Source organism: Contarinia nasturtii, unplaced genomic scaffold (genome assembly GCF_009176525.2).
Source record: "Contarinia nasturtii isolate CC-2019 unplaced genomic scaffold, AAFC_CNas_1.1 Cnas_scaffold_414, whole genome shotgun sequence".
Classification (NCBI taxonomy): domain Eukaryota; kingdom Metazoa; phylum Arthropoda; class Insecta; order Diptera; family Cecidomyiidae; genus Contarinia; species Contarinia nasturtii.
The window spans coordinates 343,721-359,048 of record NW_022197768.1 but is presented as its reverse complement, the minus strand read 5'-3'; the positions used below and the strand labels follow the sequence as shown (position 1 = coordinate 359,048).

General features: G+C 31.1%; 1 protein-coding gene across 11 annotated transcripts in view; it reads right to left on the bottom strand.

Annotated features, from left to right (window-relative positions):
* Positions 1-3,264: 3,264 nt before the first annotated feature.
* Positions 3,265-15,328, bottom strand: part of LOC116338827 (hepatic leukemia factor) — a 52,981-nt gene continuing 40,917 nt past the window's right edge. For 3 of the 11 annotated variants that reach the window (XM_031764332.1, XM_031764333.1, XM_031764331.1), the window contains 4 exons: positions 8,892-9,061; positions 7,761-7,995; positions 7,212-7,453; positions 3,265-7,018 (listed from right to left, as the gene is read on the bottom strand). In XM_031764332.1, coding sequence (XP_031620192.1) covers positions 6,920-7,018; positions 7,212-7,453; positions 7,761-7,995; positions 8,892-9,061 — 746 coding nt within the window. In that variant the 3' untranslated portion in view covers positions 3,265-6,919. The remainder of the gene's footprint in view (positions 7,019-7,211; positions 7,454-7,760; positions 7,996-8,891; positions 9,062-15,328) is intronic. The other 8 variants (XM_031764334.1, XM_031764325.1, XM_031764326.1 and 5 more) reach the window with 5 other exon arrangements.

The following is a 15,328-nucleotide window of genomic DNA, read 5'->3' as shown; positions in this document are numbered from 1 at the left end:
AATTATAAAAAAAAAATTGACAACTGTGCGTTCTTCAACATTCAAGCAATATTGAATATATTCAAGCGTTCCATATCAATGTTAGATGATAAAATTCTGGAAGATCCATCTTATGAAGAAAAAGTTATCAAGTAAATCATTTTTTGCACGAAATATTTGAATTTTTTTTATGAAATATTGTTTTCGATTGAATGAACAATTTCGTAGAGTTTTATCTATATCGAGTGCATTTCAAGACTCTTTAAAGATCTATTTCGGAAATAATTCACATAAAAGCACAGTACAATTCCGGATACATTCCCAGTGATATTGTAGTTTGTTTTTAGGTAGTTTGATTTTAAGTGGAGTAATCTTCACTATTCCATGGATGACATTGCTTTTGCTTTCCTTTTAAATAAAGACATCGACCATTCTGCTAATTTCAATCGATGATTGGTTGTTTGAATATCATTGTTCGCCATTACTAATATCATTTTATGTTGAATGTATGTAGAGATGATTTTACATCTAAATAAAAATCACTTTTGATTTGTTATCAAACATTTTGAATGGACAAGCAAATAAATTGTGCATCAATAGAATTTTATGGGTTTTGAGAGAATAAAAAAACAGCATTTGCAGAGATAATTGGGAAAATTCTTTTCGTTGGGTTTTCCCCATCCAAAAATAGTGCTTTTTTTTCTTCGCGGACATTAAATCAAGGCACATTTTGCATTTTTAGGAAACGATCATCAACGATAACTATTATCAATATGTGAGTGTTCAATGAACAATATTTTCTCTCTCATCATATTGCTTTCAACGTATTTTATTCAGTACCAAAATTTTTTTATTTTGGATTTGAAAATAATGCGAGTGTGGTTAGCGTAATATCGTTGAAATATTCTATCAAACAAATGGGAATAGAACACAGCAATGATTTTTATTTTAAAAAGTCGTTGAAAAAACACAATTTAATTCTGCCGTCACCTTATTTTAAGCGCATTTTTACTAAATTTTCGTTTATGACTGAATATATTTAATGTGTATTTTCAAATCAGAGTGAACAAAATGCTATTACATCTAGTTTTTGTTTGTCTTTTCTAATTATTTGTTTAAATTGATAGATTTTATTCATCGGAAGGTAAAACAAGCACTTTTAATTTAAAATGCGAAAAATTCTATGTCAATTGATGAAATATATCGAAATGATTATCGTACATCACAACTATTATGTTTTTGATTCGAAATGCGTCTTAGTTTCAATGGGAATGCCATCAATCGACACAGAATTGTTTGAACTTTAAGTTGATCACCTTTCCATCTTCTAGGTTTGAGCAACACTCAATTGTTTGACTGCATTACGAATATTCTGTATGTATGGAACAAATCAGATTTATATTTTAAGGTTTATTTTTTGTGAAAGATAACACTTGACATTTGGAAGGAATTCGAAATACGAGCAAATAGAAAAACATCTTAAGAAACCAGAATGAATTCAATTTTTGTGTTTTTTTTATGAGCTTTGTTGTTGTTGTTTCAATAAATTCCGTGAGCTACAAAATACAACAGCCAGTTTATCTGTTTTTTTTTAACATTAAAAGTAACAAACCGCTTTATATTGTTATTTCTCATTAGTTTTAAATGTTTGTCTCTTCTTCATCATAACAATAATTGACAACAAATGGGTAACACGTATTTCCAATTTATCAATATAATTAGTTTGGTTAATTTTTTGATTTCAACGCAGAAATCCTTTATTTTTCACCATATTTTGTGCTTACTCTTTCCCATTACATTCTTTTACAATCTGTATCGTACACTCGACGATTTATTCAAAGCAAAACAAAAAACTGAAATTCAGACGCAACTGCCTGGGGCATATTTTTTTATCTTCAGTAAAAATTGAAACGAGTTAAAACGTCAATCAACGTCTGATCGCGAATTCCACCGGAAATGAAAATTCGGCGTAAAACGAAAAAAAAATCAAGGCAACTCTTGAGGTCGGTTTTTATGTTGGCTGTTTTATCTCAGCTCTTTTTTTTTAAATAAATTTTCCATAAGAATAGCATTTACACATAAACATTATCGTCGCAGTGTGATTTTCACAATTGTTGCCAATAAAAATCTGATTTAGTGTGCGTCAAAAAAAAAATCAATTGAAATAGAGAAGACTCTTTCGCCATGGAAAGACCAACAAAAAAAAAGAAAAACAAAGAATAAAAAACAAAAATCAAAAATAAATTGGGTGAATAAATTGATATTTTATTTAAACGAATAAAATATAATGTGTGCTTGTGTATTACGACTTCGTTCTCTAACCAAACTAATTGTTTTTTTTTTTCTTTAAATCTCCACTTGCTTCTAATTATTATAAATTTTCATTTCTCTTTTCGTTTTTAAAATTAGCAACTACAATAATTCCATTTTTTTTGTTTAGTTTAAATTTTTCACCATACGCTAAACTATATTTTCATTTTTATCTAAAGGTGTGTGTTTTTTTTAATAATTGCGTCTACAATGCCCAAAGCAATAATTTTTTTTTCTCGTTTTCATAACTGAACTGATTTGAGTAGCTTGTTGTGCTTTCAAATTGAGTGTAAATTTGAACAATATTTTCATGAATATTAAACATCAGATAGTGAAACCAAAGGGGGCGGGCAGCAGATTTTTGTGGCAAACTCTAATGTGATTCGTATAATACAGCGGGAATTGAATTCCCATTTTCAATGAACACAAATAATCGAAATGAGTAAAAAAAATTAAATGTTATTATTTTTTTAATATCGCCGAGTCAAAAAGATATCCATCGGGCTTCGTATCATTCCAAACGCTTATTGTTCTTGAATATTTTCGTTTTGTTCTGTTTTCATATTTAATATCAGCTGATTTCGATGAATCTCAATGAGTGGTAATCGTTATATTATTACTAAATGACATTTGAATTCAAAACCCCCATTTTTTTAAATTATTAAATATTTAATTAATAGCTGTCGATTCAAAACGGCAAACATAGCTCCCCATTTTTTTTTTTTCAATCTTAGCTGCCAAATGTTGTTGATCGAACATCATGAGAGTGATAGATTGAGTTGTGTTTCCATTGTTTGGTTTTGATAAACATAAATTAACTAAAATATTTAATATTAATATTCATGTAATATATTTTGCCCCCTATAATTGATCTAACTATTTTTTTTTTGTTTGTTTTAATCAACTACTGAATGAATTTGTTGTTGTTTATTTATATGTAGAACTATGGTTGGATTTTATGTTATTTTTGCTTCGTTTTTTTTTTTTTGCTAAATTTGAATATTTTACTTCTTCATTTTAGGAATATCTAAAATTTCATTGTAATTATTCAATATTGTTTGCTTCACATTTTTTTCAGTACATAGCTAGCATAGTTTTTTTTCTTTGAATTCTTCAACCAAAGCATATTACAAATTGTGATCTGATTGAAAACGGATTTTGAACTTTTTCTTTTTCATTTTTTTTAAATTATTATTTTTTTTAAACTAAATCAACTCTACCTTTCGAATCCGATGGTTTTCTACATTTTTCTTTTCTAAAAACTTATCGTTCATTCATCGTATTACGGTAACTTTGCGTCTATTGAATTTGTTTTAATTTGTTTACAAATTTATGAGATAAGAAATAAATATTGCCACTGTTTACGAAAAAAAAAAATTATTATGGAGCGTGTAAATAATGGTAAACGTTCCGAACGAATGCCGTTTGGAAAAAATCCTTTGAAGTTCATCAATTGATCATCAGACGTTTTTTACACATTTTTTTCTTTTTTGGAACATCAAATTTACTCTCAATCACAATGAGAACAAAATAAAAACTAATGAATACGGTGTTTGGGTTTTCAATCGAGTTTATGCTCAAATGTTCTATCACGATACAAATAATGAGACACATACTCATTTTCAAAGTTTTAAAATCTCACTCAAGAGAACGGTTACTGAGAAAATTGTTTAGCATTAATTTTTTGAGCCATCTTTCATCACAAAAATTCATTTGGTTTCATACCGTCTGTACATTTAAAAAAAAAATCGAATTACAAATTCCACCAATTCTTGAATCGATAATGTTGTGAAAACCAAAACGTTCGTAATTTAGTGTGTGGGTATGTTTTTGTTGAAGATCGAAATTTTTTTTTTTGTAATTATAAACATCAACAAATTTAGAAAAATACATGAAAAATGTGCCAAATATGTTTTCAACAAAATAAAAATATTATTCTTCACTGTGAATTTCAACAACACACTATGCCAATATCATAATTTATTTCTCAATACGTAATAATATTTGTCGTTAGATTTTGTTAAATTATTTATTTAGCAATCAGCTTTTTCGTTATTATTGTTGTTCTTTTTGTTTTTCTTTTGTCTAATAAAATAACCTCTGAATTCTAATTTACATTGGTATAAACATTTTTTGTTGTTGTTGTTGTCATATTTATCATTTTCTCCACGGAAAAATCGATTAAGAAAATTATTCACACGAAATTAAAACGACAATTAGAGAATAGCAGCATCGATAGACGATGTGTGTGTGAGTGTGGATGTGATCAGTTAAGTGCTGTTGAAGATGTTTAGATCTTAGGTGGTGGGTTGTTAAAAACAAAACACAAACGAATAATTTAAGGAGAATTCTTAATTTCCCCCCAAAAAAAAATAACGATGACAGCGTGTGAGTTGTATATATATATATATATATATGTGTGTGTGTATGTATGTTGGAGGTGGTGGTGGTTCTTGTTTTTATTACCAAGACAAGCAGACAACTAGTCAAGTTAACAAAACAAAAGAAAAGAGTCAATGTTATGTACTTTTTCTTTATATTTACAAAGGAAATCAAATTTTCAACAATTTTATGTTAAACCAAAACGCAAGAATAAAAATTTAAGAAAAAATAATAATAATAACAATTAGTTGCTTCATGTTTTATAACATAAGAACAAAAGTAACAATTTTTGTTTAATGTCTAATTAAAGAATGGGAAACAATAGGAGAAAAACGGGGTAAAAAATAAATAGCGAAACATTAAATTGATTAAATCGGTGTCATATTACATTTTTTTTTACTTGATTTTCCCCCCTAACTTTGCAAGAAAATTCGCTGTATTTTAATAAATTGGATGTGTTGAGTAGTAAAGTAAATAGGTGCATAAAAATTAGAAAAACAAAGAGAAAACAGAGCGACTGATACAAATATATTTAAAATAGATTGGGTAAATGTGAAACTAGCACAATTTGTGTATCTAGTGACTATGACGTGCGCACATTTATGTAATTGTGATTTTGGTAACGATTATTCTCCGGTAACAAATGTACATGGCCGAGGTTGCCACAATTTAAAGACATGTTGTCTCAAATGTTTCAATAGCTCCTCACACATTCTTGGGGTCTATTTGCAATTAAGTACTCGTCCTGAATAGTATTTGGTAGTTTCGATCGATATACACAATATCATACTTCTTTCAACAATAACCCGAATAGGTAACCAACAGTATATTATTTGCAAAATTTCAAACGGTTGTTTGATCTTTTTTTTTTTGTTTTTTTGTGTCTGTCTTTTCAACATTTTTCCCAAAACCAAAAAAAAAGAGAAAAGGAAACCAGTAACATTAAATGAAGTGAAACCCTAAGAGCATCGAAAATGGTTTTAATGAAAATGTTGGCATATAAATAAAAGCGAAGGGGGAAAACAAGATATGAATGATATACTCAAAAGAAATTAATTTAAATCTTAAAATGTAAATCGTACGCACTCTAATGAATTTCTTTCTTTCTTTCCTCTTCATTTTCCGTTCGATTTTGTGTTTATTGTTTGCTTCTTTCTTTTTCGTTCGTTTCATTTTCATTTAAAAACCAAAACAAACAAAAAAAAAAAATTAAAAAAAAACATAACAAGTCTCACAATAACATTAGACAGTGGTTTGTTTTGTTTTGTTTAGATTGCAATTTCTACGAATAAACTTGGTGTATATGTATTTCTTAAATATCTAAATTGTGTATTTTGTTTCTAAAATTAAATGTTTTTCATTTTTCTTCACTTCATAATCATAATTCATAATCGTATTTTCATTCTACTTCATTTATTTGTTGTATAAATTTATTCAACTTCATTTAACATACATAATATTATTCTGTTTTGTCTAAAAACTAATCGCCTGTCCTGCACCAACACTATTCCATTATTATTGTGTATTTCGTTTACTTTTTTTTATTTTAAATTATTGTTTAGTACAATCTACAACTACTAGGGCCATTCGTTATTCTCATCATTTTGCTTTGATTGTGGGAGTTTTTTTTTTGTTTTTGTGTACGATTTTTATCATTTGATCAATTTAAATCATCTAATTTAGCTGGCTACTTTGATTTATTGTTTTTTTTTTCTTATTGGTTTTTTTTTTGTTGTATGTTTCTTAAATTCTGTCGAACATCAAATGATCGCCTTTCCCCCCAGGATGAGTGTCATCAATTGAAAATTCAGCAAAGATGTAAGTCGGTATTTTGTTGTGGTGGTGTTGGTGGTGGTGATGGTGGTGGTTGCTGTTTTTGTTGCTGCCTATTCTTAACGCATAAGCTTAGCTCCATAAATGTTTTTGTTTTAGTACTAAAAATGTATAATCAAGTATATCCATGTGTTAATCTTTAAACAGTATTTTGTATTCGGTATACGTAGTAATAGTTTGTATGCATGCATAGGTGACTTTTATGTGGATGTGTGTTTGTGTATGTGGTTTTGCTGCAATTTATCTGCTGCATCATTTATATTCTGCTTATTTAACGCTCCTTCATTCTTCTTCCTATTTTTTTTTCTTCTCACTTTTCGTTTTAATTTAAATTTTAATGTTAATGTTAATTTAATTTTTCATGTTGTTGTCGTTAATGTAATGCATACAACCGGCGACCGAATAACACATGAACTTATGCGTCTTGATATTTGGATAGGCGCGCACGCAGTTCCATATTCTCCTGCTTTAATTGCTCCAGCTCTTGATGTAGCGTTGAGTTCTGTAAAGAAATCTTGTAAATAAATTTATAAAAAATATCAAATTTAGCTAAAATTTATCGTGTCCAGTGGAATAGAAATGGTTTTAAGGTTCTTAATTAAAAAATAAAAGATATATTATATAATTATATAGTTAGAATTAAAATTGTATATTCACTGGCACTATGGTAAAATTAGTAAAAAATATGAATAAGAAATAAAATTAACCTCTTTTTCTAAATATCGTGCTCGCATCGCGATTTGGTTTTCTTTTTGACGACGCGCATCACGCGATCGTTTGGCGGCAATATTGTTCTTTCGGCGTCTAGCCCAATACTTGTCGTCCTTAAGTTCATCGGGCACAAATTGTTTTCTCGATTTTTTGATCATTGGCTGTGGTTTAAGTTCTTCGTCCGAAAATGCACGTGTACGTGGATCAAAATCACGGCCTGATGACGCAAACGAAAATGCTGTAAAGTTAATTTAATTGATTTTTGTTTTGGTTTTTGTTTTGTCTTCACTGTATTTTCATGTTGTAAAACATAAATTTTAAAATGGATCTGATTTGGGGAGGGGAAGCTAATTTGGTTATCGAAATGTTTGGGTTTTTTTGGAGAGAAATTTTAATTTCAAAAGAAGATGATGATTGAAAAAAAAAATTAAAACAAAACAAAAATTTTGAAAAGCAAAAAAGGGCGGGGCGATTTTTAATTTGCATTCATGGATGTAGATAAAGAGAAAAGAAAAAGGAAATGTGCATGACGTGATTTAACTCACTCGATTCAGCCGGCGACGGTGGATTTATCGTGTCGGGACTGACACAATCGGATGGTGATGGTGAGCGTTCACGTTTTGTTGTGATGTGACCTAAGCCTAGTGCTAATCCAGTCGAATAACCCAATGAATCATTCACCGATGGACGATGGTTCAAACCAGTCGAATGACCCAAATGTGTACCGGGCAAGCCATCAGGAATATTGTTTTCCGACAAAAACTCATCTAGGTCAGCATACTGTAAATTCAATCAATGTATCATTTGAATGTTAATGTTAATTCGTTCACTGTTATTTCGTCTTTTGTTTGTTAGCTTAGAACTCTTTTTTTTATTTTAACGAAAAATCGAAAATCAAATAAATATAGGAAAAGCGCATATTAAATGCAAGTTGTGGTTTTTACTAAACTAGAAAGCTTTAATTTGGTGGTAAGCATATATGAGCGCCTGTAGTTATGCTACATTCGCACGATCGTGTGTATGACACAAAATTCCGCTATACTAAAAATAATTTCGACTGAACATTCACAATCTTATTTTGTCCCTGTTCAAATGAGGCAAACGTATCATGCATACGGAAAATAAGAAACTAGTGTTATTTTTAAATGTAACATCGACTATGTGTTAAACTTTGATATGACTTTATTTTGGTTAAGCAAAAAAAAATTTGTTTTTGAAGAAAAACAATACTTTCTATATTAAATGAGTAAGCTCATTTTAGTTTGGATGAATTTTGCATGTCAAAAAAGGTTAAACGCATTCAGGTTAAACAATTGATCGAACTTAAGCGATTTTTCTTATTAAAAATTGATTTTTGGTTGGTATCCTTTTTATTTGGTTCTTGTTCATTCGATTTGAAATTGAGCGCAGAAACGAATCAATATGTGTTGCCTTTGTTCTTGTTATAGAAAATCGCGAATTTCGTTTTCTTTTTTTTTTTTTGAAAATGTTCGATGTCAAATTTTTCTTTTCAATTAATTTTGATAGAATAATGTTTTTTTTAAATTTATTTTATAGCCAAAAATTGAATTAAATTCGAAAGAGAAAAAGGAAAAGTAGATAGATAAAAAAAAGGTGGTACGAGTTCGTTCGAGAGAGATTTCATTTCGAAATGACAAATATGAAAGGATACTAACATGTGTTACCTTGAGATCCGTGTCATATGGTAAGGTTTTGTCCCATAAATTTGGCCCTAAGAAGGCAGCTTGTGCTTCAACATTCCATGGATCGCCATCCTCTTTAAATTTATCATCGTTGCCACATATATCTTTGCTATTTCCGGATGCCTTTCCTGAATAGAGAAAAACTACGATTACTTATAGACAAACGCTCCCGTTCCGATTAAATCGAAATGGTAAACTTTAAACTTAGATTCTATGGTTAATAGTAAATACTTAAGTCAACAAACGAACATAATTCACAATAGATGAAAACTGTACAAGCGTCGATCAGTTTTAATTGGAGAAGGTCATGCAAAACAACCAAAACCATTTGATTTGATTATCGATGTGGAGTTTTGGTTTCAGTTTTTATTTTATTTGATTTGATTTAGTTTTAATTTTGTTTTGGTTCCGTTCGTTTCAGTTACGGTACAATTCAGTTCAGATGAACATTGGCTATGCATCGACTGATTCATAGCACGATTGAATGTTATGTAATCATTTATGGGCACTATTTCTTTTTTACTTTTTTCTTCATCAGACAGGCGTTCAAGTCATAGTCATCATCACATTGAGCCATTTCCAATGTGTAAAACAATTATCCACACCTCTTCGTCAGCCAAACATACTTTTAGCAATATCATAATTATGCATTCTTTGTTGATGCGAGAAAGAAAACCCCAAGTAAGTGCTGAAAACTGCAAATACCATTGACTACACAAGAAATTTAAACGAAAGATGGAGAAGAAGAAAAAATCCACTCTCGCTTCACATGAGTATCGATATGATTGAGTCGATGCTAAATACGAGACACTCTGCACAAAAGATGTGCCAAAGTGTTGAAAAAATATGACTTAGAGAAAAAAAAGAAGAAGCAGAAATCGAGTCGTGCGACGAAAGTGAAATTGCTTGTTGTTGCTTTTTTTATGTGTTGTCTTTCTTCAGCGCAAGCGCTTCTCAAACGCTCAAGTACATTTGATTCGAATACGAGTTAAGATCAGTCACTCGTTGAGCTCGCTACACCATAATAGTGTGCTTCGGTGGTTCACAATGTTGTCTTTCAATGTTCGTGGCTTCATGCTATTGCCGCCGCCGCTATTGCTGCTCTTTCCAATTTAACTTTCATTTATAAAGTCGGAATGTATTGCTTGCGCGCTCTTTTAGCTTACTTGATTGTACCAATTTTTTCCTTACTTCTCTTTACTTTTTATTCGTGCTGGCTTGTTGCTTTTGCTTATTTTCGCACAACCGCACTTCCTACTATTATAAAATCATTTTTGTTCTGGTGATCGATTTTCATTTCAGATTTTACTGCATAACCAGTTGTTTGATTACGCAAATAGATTTTCCATTTAAAACGAGAATAAAAATAAAAAAAAAGTAATATTTTTTTTTCTCTTCAAATGTGTGTGAATGTGCATTTCATACTAAATCTACATACCGTACACACGTATATAATTAAGTGTGCCTGTTGTAACACTTTCAAATGATCCCTTATTCCACTAGTGCTATTTATGACTTTGAAAGTTTTTACATGTGTGAAATTCATACACAATTTATTTTTATGCAATTAATTTACGAATCCAATGTGTGATAAGCGCTGGCCACATTAAAAGCAGTTGTATCAAAATTGTCATGCCTTTTCATGGAATTGTAATTGAATGCGTGGTGAAATAGGCTCGGAAAAATAAACAATTCACCCAAATTCGAATCGTACGAAACATAACGACATGGTGTTACTTTTAACCTACAAGTATAATTTCGATTGAACAATTTCGTGTGAATAGTTTTATGGTTTCCACTTTCTACTCGAGAGCAATGTGTGTGTGTGTGTGTGTGTGATTGTGTATCATTTGGTATGAATGAAAGGTAACATGATCGGACCAATTTCGACTGAATATATCAATGGCATGACTTGCATTCGATTTACGCATAAAAGCTCATTGATTTGATGCTAAACTGGCCGGCTGCATCCTTACCGCAAATATGAAATGTCGATTTCAATCAATACATCAAATAACGAAATCCATTGAAAAATAATGTCATGTCAGCGTACGAAATTTGATTATAGTCTGCTATATTAATTTATTTGAGACTGCTTTTCGAATGAATGAAATGTGAAATAAACTGCCGACTCATTTCGTTTAGCTGGAGCCAAATGGTAATATTACAATCAAGCTCAAATTAGTACGGACAAAAGATCTCTTCATAAAGTGAGCGAAGTAGTGTCCGTTGAATAAAGTTAACGTATATTTGCGTATTGTAAATGATTGTACAAGTAAAAGTAAAATACATTATGCGCGGTGTTATCAATGACAATAAATATCTTGGAATAATAAACGACCTTGAAACATTCGTTCTATTCAGCAATGCATATCACGATACATTTACATAAAACTACGTAATTCACACAATGTTGCTCAATTTATATCGCATATCAATGCAATCGCAACAACAACAAAAATAACAACGGCACACATTGTCCAGCTAATGAATTTGGTATCACTTTCCATTACAAGTTCAATCGTTCCACGCCTTGTTTTGAAAACAATTTGAACGAATGCTTTTTTTAAATCTCTTCTTCGCATTTTTATTTTGTATTTATATTGAATAGTCTACCTATTATTCTATGCGATTTGGAATATTATTTGATTCCAGTAGGTAAAACTGCTCTGTCGATCGAGATTTTTTTTTTTTAACTTTTTAACTTTTTAATACTTAATATGATTTAATGATTGCTGCCATCCACAATATCAAAAATTGAATATTGGCGCCATCAATAAACGGAAACATATTCCATACAAACATGAATCCAAACACTTGCTCTTCATTCGATCGATTTCCGATAGAAATTTTGCATTGATCGGATGACAATTGATGACATTATATGCCGCACATACAATTGAACAATCTAATGAAATGTTGAATGCAATGCCCAACCCCGACAATTCATGTTTAAAATAACGAGCAACAACGAAATAACGAAACAAAGAGAAAGAGACAGGGAGTAAAGGAATAAATACGCAATAAATAATGAATCGTAATCCGTGTGGTACAAAGATAGCCCATAAATCACTCGATCGATTTTAAATGTAAGCGAATAAAAGCGAGTGGCCACAAATATCCACAACAAAAGAGTGGAATGTCAAAAATCTCCAAATTCTCATTAACAACATTTAATGAAGACTTTTACATGTATGAATTCATTTTAGGGTTTTCCGTTCGAATCCAGTTGAAATCATCATTGCCGAAATTCAAGCAGAAAACATATGAATGTCCGCAATAGTGAACAATTCAACGGGAAACAACAACAAAAACTCACTTAATTTTCGGTGAAAGTTTTTGGTTGCCGAAAAAAAAAAAACATTAAGCGTCGACAACGGCGACGACGTTGATGACGACGACAATAACAACAACAACAAAACCAACCAAAACAATGGCAAATGAATATTACACGCACAAATTCACGTCTACGGCCGAAACAGATTACCAATCAAAATCGAAAGTAGATGGCCCGCTTGATCGTCTCACTGAATAAATGACTAACTGACTCTCATGCGTTTCCTCGACTTTTTCGGCAGTAGTGTGCGCGTCTTTTTTTTATTTTCGGTTGTTCGGTCGCTCGATCATTTATTTGGGTTTTCATTCTTTCTCTCTCGGTCTCTCTTTTCATTTCAGTTTTCCACCATTTGAATGACCGATTCCTTTTCTTTTTACATTGTTGAGTTTTTAACGGCAAACTGATATGGAGCCGTAATTGTCATTTAATTTAATTTCATTTCGTTTCTCGTTCGCTTCTTATATGTTTTTAAAATGAAATTTTAATTTCGATAACGAGTAAATCACACATATATACATAACCTGACGCTTGCAAATGGTCGAATTCTTTGAGTTTTTGTCAATCGCATAATTCGCATAGTTTTTATAATTTTGGGTTTTCTTCATTATGTGGTTCCGAAATATAAGATGAGCCACACCGAAAAATATACCTTTGTGATTAGCACGCTGGTGTGTATGATTTTGTACAATCATTGAAATTCGACAAAAACCAGTTAAACCGAAACCCAAATGAAAAAGAAAGACGAGAAAGAAGGGAAAAATAAATGAGTGAAACGAATAGTAAAAATTTGGCAAATTTTTGTTGTTGTTGTTGTTGTTGTTGTTGTTGTTGTTGTTGTCTTCTTTCTTCCAAGCTCAACAACGAGGTCGAATTTTACGTTTACAACCGCAACTTAATGAAAGACGAAATGAATTTAAAAAAAAAGTTTTCACTTTTATTTTCGTTTCATTTCTTTTGAATAATTTTGGCTGCTTAACTGTTTTGGACACCGAATGGCGTGGTTCAGTGAACATATATATTTGTGTGGCATGTGATCGTTTGCACGTATGTATTGGTACATGGTGTTTTTTCCTCGATTGTCGTTTTTCTTGGTTTGAAAGTACTTTCTATCTCGTTTACGAAATTCATAACTATTTCGGCATTTGTCATAATTATACATTTTTTTTTGCTCTCTTCTTTGTTGGCTTATTAATCATGTCTTTTATTACGACAGATCATAAGCTGTCGTCAGCTATTTGCAATGCGAACGTGCGTCATTCCGACCATGTGATAAGCATTGGTTCATGTTTGCATTTAACCATATGTTCTTCTAAACACAATTCTTTCGATTGGCATAGAAACTAGTCGCGTTGCACATAAATATGACTTCCGGTTGTTTATTGGAGCGCGTTTTTATGCTTTCAAGAGAATAAATGTTTATTGATTTTGATTCAAAGAAATGACATAACATTTGAAAAATAGTTTCATTTTATATCGAAAAGGAGCTTGCCCTTCTGGCAAGTATTCCTACATGATTATTGTGATCTCCGACCAAAATGAGAAAACATTTTCAGGAAGAACTCACAAACTTAACGAAAAAATAAGAAGACGATAAATTAGCAATATGTCCGATTAATCGATTTAACGTGCCAAACATGAATTATTTGTTGCATATATATTATGGCCACAGATTGATAAAATACGTTATCGGTTTAATTGAACACGACGCTAGTTTCCAGTTTGATAGGCGTTAAATCTTCACAAGCAACGAATATTTCTTCCATGCACACGCGTGTCTATATCGTGTAAATTTTTTTTATTGACGACAGAGACAGTGAGAGAAACAACAAGGAGAAGAAGAAAAAAAAACGTCAACTAACTATACAATTTTAAATGTTGATATTCACATATTTGTGTTGTTCAGCTGATTCATAAAAGTGAAAGTACAAAGAATCAACGACGTGTGCGCGCGCGTGTGTGTGTGTGTGTTTAAATAAGTTGCGGTGATTTGTTGACACTATGGAACGCAAAGTTGTATATACATACAATCAAAGACATCATGTTAATTGTCGACATATTCACCCTCTTGCACGGTTGACACACAAATCCGCACCAAGAAATGCAATCGGACGATCGATGGCGAATAAAGAAAATACACACACACATTTCTTGAAAACACGATCGAATGAAACATACATAATAAAACCAATAAAAACAAATAAAAAAAAACAACATTGTAAAAGTTGTAAAGGAAATGGATCAAGTGTGTGTGGTTCGCGATAGCGTAGACACAGACGTGCACACACAAAACTTTGACTTTTGCCACATTTTGATCGTTTACGTAATTTGAATGAAAAATCAATTTGCATTTGCCAGACAACACATTCTTTTTTTTTAATGATTTTCTATTCACACGAATGTGTGATTTTGTTCGTTTCATTTTTATGTCGGAACATTCCATGCATTTTATTTTCATTTTCAATGGAATTTTTTTTTTTTATTCGAATGGAAAGATTCCATTTTTTTCCACTTCTTTTATCAATTTTTGATTCTAACATAACAACACGATATGGCGTAATACTATCGGATTTTGCGATGCACAACTTCAAAAACACAATAAATGCGTATTAAAGCAGCACTTTCTCATAGAATGTATACATTGCTTCCATGTATTACAAATCATGGCATCGCATTTAATGATTGGGGACGTTCAAAAAATTTATAAGCAAACAACAAGCTAAAACAATTGCTGAACATCAAATACGTGCAACTGAATTGAATCAATTTCCATTTTTTGTTTCTCATTCCATAGAAAAGTGCATTCGGTTCTAAATACACAATGAAGAGGATCATTTTCATTTCGGTATTGTACATAAATTTGCTTTTCTTCTTTTTGAACCATTTTTTGATCATTCCTATTGCTGTGTAATTTATTGTGCATTTCTGCATGCCAAGAAACACAAGAAGTTACGTAATCGATTGCAATGTATATGCACACGCTGGTTTCCTTTTCTTCTTCGTCTGCTTTCAAACTTTTATCGACTGATTCACTATTTTCATGCTATGTTCAGACGTGTGCATTTGTTGCACTCTT